Source organism: Candoia aspera, chromosome 6, assembly GCF_035149785.1.
Source record: "Candoia aspera isolate rCanAsp1 chromosome 6, rCanAsp1.hap2, whole genome shotgun sequence".
Taxonomy (NCBI): domain Eukaryota; kingdom Metazoa; phylum Chordata; class Lepidosauria; order Squamata; family Boidae; genus Candoia; species Candoia aspera.
The window spans coordinates 581633-596976 of record NC_086158.1 but is presented as its reverse complement, the minus strand read 5'-3'; the positions used below and the strand labels follow the sequence as shown (position 1 = coordinate 596976).

The 15344-nt window shown below is 54.0% G+C and overlaps 1 protein-coding gene across 4 annotated transcripts in view; it reads left to right on the top strand.

Annotated features, from left to right (window-relative positions):
• The window catches only part of OPA1 (OPA1 mitochondrial dynamin like GTPase), a 54277-nt gene extending 39340 nt beyond the window's left edge, over positions 1–14937 (top strand). For all 4 annotated transcript variants that reach the window (XM_063306227.1, XM_063306225.1, XM_063306226.1 and 1 more), the window contains 6 exons: positions 229–369; positions 1171–1287; positions 2896–2989; positions 3455–3565; positions 13878–13958; positions 14567–14937. In XM_063306227.1, the coding sequence (XP_063162297.1) occupies positions 229–369; positions 1171–1287; positions 2896–2989; positions 3455–3565; positions 13878–13945 (531 nt within the window). In that variant the 3' untranslated portion in view covers positions 13946–13958; positions 14567–14937. The remainder of the gene's footprint in view (positions 1–228; positions 370–1170; positions 1288–2895; positions 2990–3454; positions 3566–13877; positions 13959–14566) is intronic.
• Positions 14938–15344: the final 407 nt, after the last annotated feature.

The window sequence follows — 15344 nt, the reverse complement described above, 5'->3', positions numbered from 1 at the left end:
GACTGTAGTGGCTAATGTAGGCTTAGAACCCAAACTGAAGCCAGCAGGGTGAAAATAACACCGACAAAAACCAAGCACGAACCGAGGCCATTCGTTCAACATGCTGAGCCAGGCTCATCCGGCCCCTGGCCCAGCGCCCAGGGAAAAGCCAGGGGGCCGGATGAGCCCATCTGTCTCAGCTGAAATTTAGAAAGGGCTAAACAAGCTGTGTCCTCTCCTTCATTTTAGTCGGTCCGCAATGAAACAAAAAATGAACTTGAGAAGATGATAAAATGCAACGAAGAACACCCGGCTTACCTTGCGAACGACGAGGTCACCACTGTCCGAAAGAACCTCGAGGCCCGAGGGGTGGCGGTTGACCCCTGCTTGGTAAGGCGTCCCTGCCAAGTTTGCAAGGGTTTTGGATTCCACTGAGAGGGAAAAGATGGGTTTTAAATAAGAAACTGTCATCTAAATCGGTGGTCAGTGGCCTGCCAAGTCTTGTTCTTGGGAGGATTTCTGATGCTTGCTGGCTGCTGAGTGGCTGGCAAGTTTCCAGGTCCTTGAGCTCCCCAGAATTCGTTGAGGTGTGCTAGATAAAAGCAGCCATGAGCATGACTTACCCAGCGCCCCCTGCGTACCCTGGCTGAGGAAAATGGGCCCTAAAGCCAAGCTTCTGGGGAGGACAGCATCAGCCCAAGGAGGAGGGTCTCTGGGTTCTTTTGACTGTTGGAAGCCCTGGTTCTCCCTTCCTCTCTCTTCCTGCTCAGTGTCCGAGTTTCTCCATCAAGCTGGAGGCCTGCAGTGCGCTCCAGGACTTTCCTAGCCCTTAAGATCCTCCTGCTGCTAACCGGGGGTTCCAACCTCCAAGGTCAAACACTTCACCTGGCTTAACTCCCAGGCTTGTGATGGGCAAAGGAGGCAAATGATAGTTGATATTCCTCTTATTTTGCACTGGACACACGGTGTTCAGCAAGGAGGTCCAAGCAGAATATTAGGCAATTCTCTGTAAGCATCTCAGGGAAAGGAGTCTGCGGATTGCCTTTTGCTCGGGGTCAGGGCCTTGGGAGGAGGCATTCCACAATCCGGGATTGATCAGGCTCCTTGGCGGGAGACGTTCGGTTCACCTGCGTGGCTGCTTGAGGCAGTCATTCAGGATCCCAGTAGCCAGGTGCTTCTCTCGGCTCCCAGATCAAGGATACCTGGCACCAGGTTTACAGGCAGCATTTTCTGAAGAAAGCCTTGAGCCACTGCAATCTCTGCCGGAGGGGCTTTTACTACTACCAGAGGCATTTTGTGGACTCGGAGGTGAGTGGAGAAGCCGTGGCGGTTGCTTGGGGAGCAGGGGCTCTCCTGCCCAGCCCAGCCGGGGGAGAGGGCACTCCAGCTGGGTGGTGCTGTGGTGCTGTTCCACAGGCGGTGGCCTTGCAGTAAACCTCCAATCCCTGCTGCTTCCCTGTGCAGACCTCTGAACTCCCTGAGGGCCTCCGGTGTAGGGCGCTCTCCCTTTTCTGTTGCCTGGCCCAGCACTCCTCCTATTAAACGCTCTCAGGAATTAGAAGCCAGGGTCTATTTTATGTATTTTGTTTGTTTGTTTCATGAAGTGTACAGGACACCCAACTCCGTGGGGACTCTGGCCAGCGTCCGGTATACAAAATTTAAAACAAAGCGTGAGAAACATCTGGAAAAAACCCTCACCTTCTCACAGTTCAAACGACCCTCAAGGGTCCACCACTGACTCCAGCCCACTCCCCTAGGTTGGAGGGGAGGCCATATGAACCTCGGGAGGGAGGTGTCGCTTCTAAGGGCAGGCATCATGGCACAGACTTCATGGGTCCCATCGGGTGGGTGGCTTGATCAATGGGACCCAGAGCGGGCCGACTCTGCCGGATCACACAGGGCAGGCAGCAGCTGTGGAAGACAGGCAGGCCCTCGAGCAAGCAGGCTGCTGCGAAAGGCTTTATAGGGGATCACCGGCACCTTGAGTCGCAGCCTGTGCCCACTGGTAACCAGTGCAGCTCAAGCAGCAGAGGTGCTACATGGGTGTCCCGTGACATGCCCACAGTTGCTTGCGCTGCTGCATTCTGTACCAGCCACAGCTCCCAAGTGGTCTTGCAACAGGCAGCCCCACGTGAAGGGCATTGCAGTCCAAACATGGGATGACCAAAGCCCCGATGACTGTTCTAAGAGTCTGCTGGGACAGGGGTGGGCACAAGTGCCATAGGAGACGAATCTGTATGAAAGCCTTTGTGGCCAGAGCTACCACCTGCTCCTCACGCAGGAGCCAAAAGTCCAGGTCTCCCAGATTACACCGAGGCTCCAGCCAAACCCGCCCCTGTCTTCTCCTGGCGGCTACAGTGGGCAGAAGGTTCCAGCGTCATCGTTGGCCTTTGGTAGTAACTGGTGACTCTCAAAGGCCATGAGAAGCTGCTTTTGCGGCAGGGTGGTGGGTGAGCCCTTCTGTGGGGGTTGGAGATTGAGTGACTCTGGGCTGGCCTCAGTTACATTAAGCTTCCTTTTCTTTTCATCTCTCGGTTTTGTTTCTAGCATCCTGTTACACGCCCAGTTGCAATTTGTGACTGTGGAAACGATACAAATTGATAAATAAGTAAAATAACCTGCATGGAAGGAGTAGCTCAAAACAGCTTTTTTCTTCCTAGAAGAGCTGGAAGACTGCCTTATTTCAGCAGGCTGTTGGATGTTTTTAATAGTTTTGTGGCATTTTAAAGTAATTGTACTCCAGTTGTGGAATCTGTGGAGCACAGTTTGTCTGATTGCTCTGCTTACCTGTCTTCTGGATGCATGAACCACATGCTCGCCTGCTGTGCTGGATTTGCCCCTCACGTGGACATGGTGAGCGGAGTTGGGGGCGTGCCACTGCATCCCTGGTGTTCACTTATCCCTCTGGTCTTCTAGCTGGAGTGCAACGATGTGGTGCTCTTCTGGCGGATCCAGCGGATGCTGGCCATCACCGCCAACACCCTCAGGCAGCAGCTCGCCAACACCGAAGGTAAAGTCCCAGTTCTCCCAGCCTGCTTTGGGCTCCTGGCAGGGAGAAAGGCAGTTTAGCTGGGTGGAAGGGATGCAGGAGGCCCTGCAGCTGCTGCTGCTGCTGCTTCAGCCTTGTCTGAGATGGCTGGTCTCAGATGCCCTCCAGGAGCTGGGAAACTTATTCTTCCCAGAACTCTGCTACAGATCCTACAGCTGCCTGTGCATCTGTTGCTCGGCCCGAGATCCATTCCTGCCAGAGTGCTCAGCCCTGGCTGGATGGTAGACGCCTGTCTCCTGTAGGATAGCATCTGGTTCTAGATCCTTGGATCCTGGATCCTTCAGTGGGCTGCCTTCGGGCCCCCATCATTTCGTCTTTTTTAACTACTCAGAGGCATGAGCTGGTTCTTCCTTTAAGCAAATTCTCTGTTTTGAGCGCTTTTGTCCTGCAAAAATAGTTTTGTTAAAACATAGGCCTTTTCTGCAGTGAGGCGCCTGGAGAAGAACGTCAAGGAAGTGCTGGAGGACTTTGCTGAAGACTGCAGGAAGAAGATGACCTTGCTAACAGGGAAGCGCGTGCAGCTCGCGGAGGATCTCAGTGAGTATTCCTGGCTCAATGCCGCGGGGGCCAACCCCTCCCTCCCCACAGCAGCTGGGACTTTTGTTCTGTGGACGCTGTGCCAACTGAGGCACGTTGTACTTAGCGTGGTTAAAAAGCCCGAGCAGCGCCTCACTGGGTCACCTTGGCTGTCTCTGGGCCCTTGTGCCTGAACCTCACGTGTGTAGAGCCACGGTCCACTGAAGCAGTTTTGGTGTGGTGCCTCCTCTTGGGAGCTGTCCCGATTCTGCGTTTCATCCCTTGTAAATATCCTAAAATAGGATGCGATGCCATCTTTATGGCACACAAAGCTTCCAGCCAGTTTTCAGTAAGAAAGAACGGTCTTCCCCGTGGTTCTCTCCTGCAGGCAGGAAAAAGGGGGTGGAGAGGCCACTGGGTCAGAAGGGCAGCCATGTTTGCCCCCTAAAGGAAGGGCAGCTCACACCTGGGGGGCAGTCGGCTTCCTGCAAGGTTAGGAGAAGCGGTGAAGCCTTCCCTCTGGGGGGGCAGCTGCTGAGTGGGTCGTCCGTCACTATTTGTCCTTTGTAATCTCCTGCTGAGTTGCTGTCTTAGGAACATTTCCTGGCCCACAAAGCCGCTCCCCTGTTGGGGCTTGTCTCCGGATGCCGAGGCAGCTCAACCCTCTCTTACTCCAGGATGTTGCCTGGAGGCGTCGCCATTGTTCACTGACATGGGGATGCCCCACGTGGCATGTCTGCTGTTCAAAAGGGGTGATGCCGGCCTCCCATGGAGGGCGGGCCTTTGTGCTGGTCTTCCTCTCTCCCCGGAGCCTGGGGGTTTGACTAGGGACCCTCCTATGGGCATTAATTTCCTCTCTTTGATGATGGTCATTGTGATTAAGTTGTTGAAAGAACTTCTTAAAAAACCAGTGGAGAAAAGTCCATCCTGGGGATTTAATTGTCTGTGTTGTGGAAGCCCGAAAATGTGAACTACGAGTTTATTCCTTTAATAAATATACTTCGGCCTTTTGGAATTTCAGCGGCTTTGGCATTAATGTTGAGCAGAAACCACGTACCGGCTTTTGTGGTGCCCGAAGATCTGAAAAAGCAGTGGATACTCTTGTTATGCACTCAGCCACCCAAGCTGATCGGTTGGAGCCACTGAGTGCAGAAGTGACTGTCCCAGAACTATTTTAGTGCTTTAGGTCCTGCTAAGAGTTAGCTTAACCCCACCGGGTGGCAGTGTAACAGATGGGCCCTCGTTCAGAGGCCAGGCCCTGCCAGCCTATTAGCCAGGGCCCCTCCTCAGAGCAGAGGAGCAGGCTGTTCAAAGCCGCCATGGAGACCCCGGTCAGGGCATTGTGTGTGGGTGGTCTTTCCCATTTAGACAGACCCTCCAGAGCTGCTCCTGGTCCCTGGGAGGGGACCAGGGGGTGGCATCAAGTAGGTGCAACCTCTGTGGGCTCAAGTTGTGCCTGAATTGTCAGCTGGGCATTTCACTCTGTGTGTGCAGCGCTTCCCCTCCTTTAGAATTAGGATTCCTCTTGGAAATTATCCTGGCCAGGCCAAAGTTCTGTAGAAATGGGAACTGGCAGTGAGTTTTTGGTTACTTCTTAACACACACACACACGTGCTCTCCTTCCAGGGAGCTGTTAGGGTGGTGATCTCATGTCACCAGGAATTTCCATCCTCTGTTGCATCTTTCTACTTGTTGAAACCGATCCCTAACCGCAAGGATTAGGAAAGCCCCGGAGGGGTGGCGAAGAGGAGTGGCAGTCACAGCCCTTGAGCAGGAACCCCCCTGGTTCCAGAAGCTGCTGCGGGAATCTTGGCCAGCAGAACGAGGGATCCCTCAGCCATGCGGCCTGCTCCTGCTTTCCCGCTGGCCTGGGAGTGTCTGGGACCCAGTCCTGGAGATCCTTGGGTGGGGGTGGGGGTGGGGTGGGGGGGTCACTTTGCCACTTCAGTTCATGGCATGCTTCAGCATCGTGGTCCTGACTAGATATTATGTGAGAGAGGGGAAGGGGGGTTTTCCCTGCGAATATTTAAAACAAAATGGGGGGCATGACTTCTTTCCATTTCAGCTGCTCAGAAATATCGGTAGGCGTGGATGTCCCTGAAGCGGAGCAGCAGGAAGAGGGCCCTGCCTGGGGAGGTATTGGCTGGGAGTGGGCTGTCCCCTCCAGGGCAATGCCAGGGCATGGCCCCTGTGCACGTGTGCAGGTCAGCCACAGCCCAGTTCTCCACAAACACCCCTTCCGCCTGGAAGCCCCACCACAGGAGCCTGGCTGGAGTGCTTAATGCCACTTGCGCCCAGGGCTTTGGGCTACCTGAGTTGCTGGCACCCCACCCCTCTGTGCGGCAGAAGAGCTGGGCCCAGTGCTTGGGCAGTGACGGCCTGGTGGTGCGCCATTCTGCTCTGGCTGTGCCTTTGCTGTGGGACGCTGCTAACTCCAGAAGTCCTCTGTGGACCAGCCAGCTTCTCTGGCATCTGTCCTTTGGGACCACAGCACAACCACAGCTCTTGCCAGTTTCGGTCAAGAACTGACTTGATAGCAAAGGGTGGTGGATTCATTCTGTGACCAGTTTGAAGCACGTGGGAATGTTTTGGATGTTCCCCAGTGGGTCCGCTAAGTGCATCTTCGTGATCCTGCGTAGTTCCAAGTCCATCTCTATATTTTTGACACCTGTGTCCTTCAGTGGCCGTGTTCCTCCTTGGTGCCCACCTCAGTCTGGGCGCCTGTCTGAGTCTGGTTGCTTCTCACAAGGAGGGGCTTGGAGGATCGGCAGAGGGCGGCCGTTCTTGCATGTTTTCACAGGCTGCATTTTCTGTGCAAATTATAACTCCCTTTGGGAGGTCCTGCCAGTCTTGTAATGCTCCCTGGACGCCTTGGGGTGAGCTGGATGACAGCGAAATCTCATCTTACGGTGGGAGAGCTATTATTGGCCTGCTTAGATCCCTGCATTTGTCCCCATGAGATAAAACAGAGTACTGGAAATGTTCAAGTGCTTGCTATCTCTTTGTAATAACGGCTTCCTCTCAGCCACGGGACTAGAGCAGATTCCCAAGAGCTGATTCAGAGGAACCCTCCTTGGCTTGACAGCTGTGAGAGAAGTTCCCTTTGATGGTGAGAACTGTAGAAGTCGAAGTCCAGCATACCGGGGGCCCAGACCCCAGGGGGACTCAATCTTGATGGCAGTTGCTGTCTGTAGAAACCAAGCTGGTCTTTTTCAGCAGCAGATCTCATTTTCGTTTGCTTGGTCTTGGTGTTCAGGATGGCCAGCCCCCGTGCTGCTTTCTGTCTTCAGGTGGGGTCCCGGTGCACCTGCTCCGCTGTTCTGGCCCTGTGGGGTGAGCTGGGTGTATGAAGGCTTTTGCCAGCCCTGTGCTTTCCTGCTGCCTCTGAGGGAATCATTTTGCATACCCGAAACAGGGCCTCACAAAATTCTCACACTTCCTGGGCACTTCCGTGTACAGGTCCTGCATTTCTCCTGCAACTGGGAAACTGGCAGGGCCTGGCGAGAGGCTTTGCCTGCCATCTTGCCCGGCTGCCTCCCATTTGAGGTGGGGAGATGGAAGGAACCGAAGGGCTGGCCGGCCACCTTTTCTACTGTTCTGTCCTCACTCGTTCTCCCCCTTGTGTGCCTCACTCCGTCTGGGCACAAGATCCAGGCTCCTGATTTCCCATCGAGACCAATAAAGTGGCAACCGCGTGTATGCAGAGTTGCCACTCATGCCTAGTTCACTTTGGCCAGGATGCTAAGTGGAAAAGACTACTTGGTCAAGAAAAGCGACCACTGCGATCCCTGCCAGTCGCCTCCCAGGTCTGAGAACATTGACACGAAACCACGCTTGTGCACGGTCACCCCAGATTTCCCCTCTCCTTTTTTTGAGTCACATACGAGCTCAGTTTCTGGGTCAGCTGCTGATGCCAGGCATGAGATGCCACACGTGTTACCTTTTGACCACAGTGCTCAGGTTCCTTAGGTCAGCTCCTGGAGGAAGGCATCAGGGAGCTGCCTCTCCAGGAGCCTTGGCTGGACCACACGGCTCTCATTCTTAAAGGAGACTCGCCTAGCCATGCTCTTGAAATAGCCAGGCATCGTTGTTGTTGTTGTTGTTTATTACATTTATACGCCACCTGACTACCAGCGACTCTGGGCTTTGGAATTCCAGGCTACAGAAAAGTTTAGTTTTGCCAAATATTCTCAAGCACATCTCATCTGGGGGTGGGAAAGTTACCCCTCTGCGATGTCTGGGGCACACAACACAAGATCACACCGGAGTGTCAGTTGTGTTCTGTTCTTTTACGATAACGCACGTGGGATACCGGCAGTTGCTCTCAACGGGATAGTGTAAGGTGCAGCTTTGCCCCCCACCCACCCTGCCCTTGGTGAGGGTAACACAGCAGGTGACTCTTGAGGGAAGTTTCTCAGGTCATGTCCAGAGCTCCCAGCTGCAGCCTGGGAGCCAAGGCGGTGGGAATCAGACCTCTCTCCTGGCTGAGAGCCTGAGATTTTCTTGGGATCAGGTCCCTGGAAAGGCAGCGGGAGCAACCCTTTATATACTGCACATGGGTGAGCAGGTTAAAGCCCAACGCCGCTGACCACTCACTTCCATGTTCATTCGGTGTTATGGACGTGGCACCTTTGCCGTGACTTTCCAGTCTTCCGGGTCATGTCTTCCGTAAGGTGAAATTCCCAGGAAGCCTGGCTTAAGCTTGGCAGGAATTGGCTTCCGTCCCCACCGCCGACCACAGAGCCTCTGAATGCCTTTCTGCTATTGATGCGAGCGGGATGGTGTCTGCCGCAGTGTCAGCTTTCACCCGGAGCTTGTACACCCCCTTTGTCCCGATTCCTGGGGTGACTCTTCCTGAACTGTTCCACCTCCCACTCAAAGGCCTTCTCTTTGGCTGTTTTTGTCTCAGGGCTTCCTTGCACTAATGAGCTAATTGTTTAAGAATTCCCCAGCTTCGTCTGCCCGTCTCTGCCTCTTGGGGAATCCCAGGCTGTGGAAGACCTTTGGACAAGCCCGTCTTTCTCCCCGCTTGACAGCAGGATGAGGAACAGCATCGGCCTTTGTGGCCGCATGAAGAAAGGGCCTCCCAGTCGCCAGCCGTGCCGTTTCCGTCTTGACCCCCTTTCTCTGCTAGCAGCACAAACGCATCAGACAGGCAGAACCTCCCTGGCGTTTCCTTGACCCACCGCCTGCCCATTCACTTCCCATCTGGTTTTCCAGCCTTAAAGAAAGAAACGGGAGGGAGGGCCCTTCTTATAAATCTGTCTTTGCAAGTGATCGATGATAAACCTGGGTGGCTTTTCCTCTTGGCCTGCCTGGGATGGGAACAAGAGGGAACCAGCTCAAAAATGTGGAACATTCGTGTAAAGCGGCTTTACGAAAAAAGACAGGCCATTCAGTGGGGCATGACCCCAGTTCAGATCACTTCATTCCAGCAGCTTTTAGTCACATTGCGGAAGAGGGATGGTTAAGGAAGGCCATTTCTCCCGGGCGAATGTTTTCCCAGCCAGTGCAAGATCCTGGGCTCCTCTGCTCAGAGGGAGGAGGCACATGAGCCGAGGAACGGCCCATGTCTCAGCTGGTCACCTCCTGCTGATGGGAAGCAGGCGCTGCAGTCAGGGTCCTGGACCACCCTGGTTCCCTTTCGATTGGGAGCTTCCCGTGTGCTGCAGCCACTGCTCCGAGGGCGAAACAGGAGAGCCACCTGTCTCCCTGTAGATCATTTTCAGCTTCCTGGGGAAAGGCAGAAATGCAGTGAAGTACGTGCACAACCCCAGTGTAGGAAGGGCCATCGGAAGCCATCAGCCTTTCCCCCACCCATCCCCTCCTCGCCTTCTGGGATGAGGGCCCTGCTCTCTCCAGTTGGCTGGAAGCCTTTGAATCCTGACCCTGAATGCAGATCTTTGTATTCGTCCTCACGGAAATCCCTCTTGTTGGTTTCCACTTATTATCGTGTCTTCTTTATTTGCAAATTTGATGATCCTCTGTTCTGTCCCCCCATCTAAGTCATCTGTAAATATGCTGAGCATTACAGAGCTGGAAGGGAGCCCTGCAGTAGGCCCTTGACACATCCTGCCAGCTTGATGGGGAGCCACTGATACTCATTTTTTGATATGAGTGCTCACCCACCTCTCTGTCTATATCAGTGTTTCTCAACCTTGGGAGCTTCAAGATGTGTGGCCTTCACCTCCCAGAATTCCCCAGCCAGCAAAGAAGTTGAAGTCCACATGTCTTAAAAGTTCCCAAGGTTGAGAAAAGACTGATCTGAATAATGGAAGCAGAGTCCAGCTCACATTTTGGGCCCTCCTGAACTAGTCTTGGAAGTCTGCAGTCATCCGTGTGGTCAACTAACTTGGCTGTTCCATCAGAAAAGTTGCTGGTGAGTCATTCAAAAGAGTCTCCAAATGGAATTAGTTGATCAGAGAAGCAGCGTTTGGTGCTTGTAACCTGGTAATGCCTAACATTAGGAAGTTGGCTGCTCTGTCCGTGTGAGATAGCATTGCTTGAGGCTATATGCTGATAAACTTTACATTGTTCGGCAGATGGCAACCGTCATTCTCAGCCATGTGACAACCGCTGGCCCTCACGTGTTGCCAGCCTTGCAGTGCTGTGAGCTGATATAAATAAAAGGATGGTTGTCTGTGAGGGGCTCCAGGGGCAGTGCCAGGATCCAGCAGCCAGTTTCAGCATGGAGGCTGTGGTTGTGGAACATTTTGAGGCCGGATCTGGCTCCCTTCTGCAAAACCAATTCTGGGGGGAAAAGGATTCACAAGTGAGAAGGGGCTCCCTGGGCTGCTGCTGGCTCCCTTCAGAGTCAGCAGCCCCAGAGATTCGTGGCAGCGCAGTCCGGCGGTGAGGCATCGCTCGCCTGCCAGGGCCTCCACCCATTAAGCGTTCGGCATCCCAGAACAAGTCCCCCTTCTTCCCCACACATTCATTTCTCTTCCTGCCCAGGGCACTCCTGAGAGCCAGCCTCCGTTGCTTGATGCCTCCCTGTGGTTGGGCGCCTGTTTGGCCAAATGGCAAGGCACCCTGATCCATCGTTAGAAAGACCCTGACCAGCCTGCCCCCTGATTGCAGGGAACGGGAACCGTTTTGTGACCACCACCACCCTTGGGCACATGACAAGCCAAGCAGGGCTGGCCAAGGAGCCTGGCCTTTGGCAGATGAATTCACACACACACACCGTTCTCTCTTTCAGTATGCAGCCTAGTCCACTCCCCGGTTCCCAGGGCTGAAATCCTGCCTCATCCTCTGCAACAATGCTTTTTACTAGGACTGAGGGCGCTACCGGCTGATCCTGGGAGGTGGTTTTTGACAGCTTCGTTCCATCTTGAGCTGATGTTATGAGCAGAAGCAGTCCTTGGCCCTGTGGCTTTGTTTTCCTGTGTTCTCTGTGTATTCAAACCCTAATTACAGATCAATTAGTCTGTTTCTGAGCCCAGTATCAGAGGATTAATGAAAGGAAAATGAGTGGCCCATGGATGTTGTTTCATGTGGGGATAAAGAGGCTGCAAACATGAATGGGTCTCTTGAAGTTGTTGAATAGATGTGGGTTTCTTCATTCTGTGTCAGGCAGAGTTTATGGGATGTTGGGAGAAAGGATTATGGGAATATTCATGACCAGATGAGGGGCTGGGAAGAATGGAGCCTGGAACAGCTCATCTTTTGAGTCAACACGGAGTAAATGGAAGGGAGAAGGGGCATCCACTGCACTCGGCCAGCGCGTTCCATTGTCGCAAGGCTTGGATGAGGGCTGTGTGCCTTGGGGGGCTGGTGGTGGGAGAGTTGTTTAACAGGTGTTGGGGGAATTGGGGGGCATTCATGTCTCACCCTCTCAAAGAGGCATTGTCTGGAGCCCTTCCTCGGCATCTGGAGCAAGAGGGAGAGGCAAAATGGACAGAGCCCAAGAGACCCAAGAAGCCAGCCGAAGGGGCTCGGGGCCGGCACAGAATCCACAGCGGCACAGCTCACGGTGCCCTGGAGGAGATAAGGCCGAGGGTGCTGAGCTTGCCAGTTGGGCACCTCACTGTCTCTGTGCTGACCCTTCCAGTTCCTGGTTTGGGGGCCCGGGCTCAGCTTTGCCATGGAGATGGGATGGGATGGCTGCTTGTCTCTGCAGCTCTTCTGCCCAAGCTGCCAGTCTTGGCACCTGGCACCCTGCTTTGAGGGCTCCCAAAGTCCACCTTGTCTTCCTCACAGCTGATGCCATCTGGGACCCCTGGAGGCTTGTTCCTCTCTGTGTTTTTGTACATTATCCTACTTTTTTTTTTTTTTTAAGCCATGGAGGATGTCTTGGCTTGGCTTCACTGTTCATGTTGGTGGATGATGGCTATCAAGTGGAGCCCATGGGATAGAGTGGAGCTTGACTCCCAGTACTGGACCAAACTGGCTCATTATTTTCCTGGGGCGCTTGTAGCCCAAGAGCCTCCTCCTCCAACTTCTTACTTTCTCACGGTTCAAGGACCTTTGCACACACAAGTGTGTCAGCAGCAGCAACCTTCCTGGGGTTGGGAAGTATCGGCTCCCGAGCCTACCAGCAATCCAGTCACATTCCCACAGCAGGGTGGTCAGGTGGTCACAAGGCTGGCCAAGAACCAGGGAGGCCCAGCTCTCATCTCCCCTCAGCCATCACTTGGGACCCTCTCTGTCCACCTCAGGGTCATCAGCGAGAGGGTGAAATTGCCCCCAAGCCAAGGGGGATGCCAGTTAGGCAGCATAGCCGTCCACAGGCTGCTGTCCTCCATGCTCTGGGCATCCACCTCCGAATCCTGGCTGGCCCAGCCCAGAGGCACCAGGCTGGGCCTACAGTGCAAAGCAGGTCATTTGGGGATGCCAACCTTGGCTGGCAGCTAGGGGTTGAAGTGCTAGTCCTGCTTGGCCACCTTGACCGTTTTGCCCTGCACCCAGGACATGCTGCTCTGCTGCACTTGGGCTCCCAGCTCACCTGCCTCTCTGCCTTGAGGGGAACCTCCTTTGGCTTTGGCAGGACACGCAACCTGAGTCCCTGGGCAGGAGCACTTTGCCCAGAGCTGGGGGGATCTGGCCTGCGTGGGCGGGGGAGGTCTGCATTCAACGGACCGTTCCTTGTAGCAAATCGGACTGCAGGAGTCTCGTGTTCAGCCGTCACCTTTCCCGTAGTGTTTGAATGACTCCAGGTTTTGAGCCAAAGAAAGCCAAAAAGCAGGCAGAGGAGCGGAGCACCCCCTCTGCAGGAGTGCCCTGACACTCCCTGGCCTCTCCCTGCTGGCCTGTCTGTCTCTTCTGGGCTCTTTCGTTCAAGCGCTCCGTTCAAACTATCAACCGTCCAGCCAGGCCCCTCTGGAAGAAGTGGGCGCTTGGTGCTGTGCTCTGGAATTTGTGAGCCAGCGACAGGTTTAATGCTTTTCCTCTCTGCATTCCTGAAGCTGGTCAAACAGCTGGATCAACACGAAGAGGCCCATTGTGGGAGACTGAGCAGCCCTGGCCATCCCCCCACCCTGCCCCTTCTGAGGGGGAGCAGCACCTGCCCCGCATCGTCCTCCAGGAAGAAATCACTGCGCTTCCCCGTGGTTGGCTTCTAGCCATGATCAGGATCTGGGTTCCCTCAACCCAGTTAATTAGCTTGGTTAGCATACAGCGTGTTAAGCTTGGTTCGGGGCATGACTTGGTCTTTCGGTGGCTTAGTGGGTGGCACAAACGTAGTCCTTTTGGCACCTTGTGCCAGCCCAGGGTGCGGCTCCCTTCAGATTAAGACTGTGTGAAGGCAGGCAGGGTGTGCGTGAGGCCCAGCTGCTGGATTGTGTGGGGCTGCCTTGGGTTTCCACCAGGGCACCTGTGGAGGAGCAGTGAGGGAGGGGCCTTTCGGAGAAAATGGCACTCCCAGGCAGAGGGAAGGCCTGGCTTCACCACTGCGAGGGGCGATTCTGCTCGGACCCCCATCGCTGAAGCCCCCTTCAACTCGCACGCGTGTCTTAGCATAGAGTGCCGGCCCCGAGATCCACTTCTGTGAGTTTCAGTAAAGGCTGGGAATGTAACTAATACACGCTATTAAATATAATTGTGTGGGCTTTTTTTCCCATTTCCAAGTATATGCTGTACGATAGATTTAAATGAAAACTGTACTAAAGGAAATTCAGGTGTCCCAGAATTTAAGCCCTTCCAAGCCCTTTGACCGGTTCGTCTAGAAGGAACTAAGTTGGAGGAAGCGGTTCTGAGAGCTGGTCTGAGTGAACCCCATTGCCTGCAGTTAGTCCTCTGGCAAGTGATGGGACAGAGAAGGAGGGAGAGGCTACCTGGCTGCCCCTCCTGGACTTCCTTCTCTGTGCCTAAAGGCAGGAACTTGGCATTTCAGAAAAGGTTCGGGAGATCCAGGAGAAGCTTGAAGTCTTCATCGAAGCCCTCCATCAAGAGGAGAAGTAGCTGGCTCACCCAGGTAATGCTGCTGAGCTGCTTTGGGGGAAGATCACTTAGCCTTGCCAAGAACCGGTGGGTTCTCTTCTCCAGCGGTGACTGTCCTTGGTGGGGGCATGGAACTTGTCATGCTGGTTTCTGGGGTGGGTGGAAGGATGCACCTGGGCTGGTGTCCTGGGGGTGGCATCACTCACTGGCTCCTTAGGAAACAAGAGGCCGGTTACTGAGGTCCACGGTCTGATCCTGACAATTCTCTTGTTCATTGATTCAATCGGCACACCGCCCGACTCCCAACAACTCTGGGCAACGTGGCTCTGAGAGGCCACCCAGCTGATCTTTGTGCTTCATCTGGCAAGCCTTGCCTTGTTTCTTCTCGTGGCACCACTAACATTGTGGTGTTTCCTAGCTGGGGACCTGGGGCTTCTGAATCCAACACAGTTTGCTTAAAGCAATTGCTTCCTGTAAGGGCAAGTGCTTCCCAGTTGCTACCTGTAAAATCCTTGGGTGGTTTGGACTCGGAAGACAAAGGGGGGTCTGCTGCTGCGACCTGGACATGGAAGTGCAGTAGCGTGCCTTGACGATCACTGGGTGTTCTCTTCATAAATTCATTTGCCTGCTTCTGTTTTTCAGTAAAGGTCTATGGAAAGACAAAGCCTTGCTGTGGCGCATATGGTGGTCACCTCTCTGCTGCACGTTTTGGAGTCTCCCAGAATGTCGCAGAAGGAAATGCTGTGCTTGGAGGAAGCCAGTCGGCTCGTGGATGCTCTTCAGAACGAGAAGCAAAGCAAGGAGACAACAGAAACCTGGACTCAGTCGCATCCTTGAAATGACAGCTTATGGGGTGGTATCCAGACCGTGCAATTCTCCTCTCCCCTTTTTTGTTTTGAAGATGGGATAAACAGAAGTGAGGGATTTTCAGCCCAAAATGGTCTTCTCTCCCGCCTCCTCCATTATATGTAAGCCCCGAGGAGCTTAAAATAAAATTTTGGCATCTGTACATACATCGATATCGTTTAATGGATATTTTGCTTGTATGTGCAGTATGTCGAGGTGTCCCCCAAGTGCGTTTGCTTGTAATGTCCCGTGGAGAGGCCAGGCAGGTCTACAAAGTAGTTCCAGGCTTGACTGAAGCGCTTGAGAGAACTTGACGAGGATGGGCAGCAGTCCCAGTAGAAGCTTCTGCAGGTGGATGCTCCTGCTGCCTCTGGTGGAAGCCGTGTGCGCAGAACTGCCTCATCCCCCATCCGCTGGGCTGCCGTTTCCTCAGGTGGAGCAGGGGAATCCTGTGGCCACCCACCTCTCGTTTCCATGTTTCGCGCTCCCCAGTAGGATTTGATTCTGATTTCTTGTTGAAAGAACAATGCAGCCAGGCGGTAGCAAATGAACCATGGTGCCTTGGCGGTTTGTG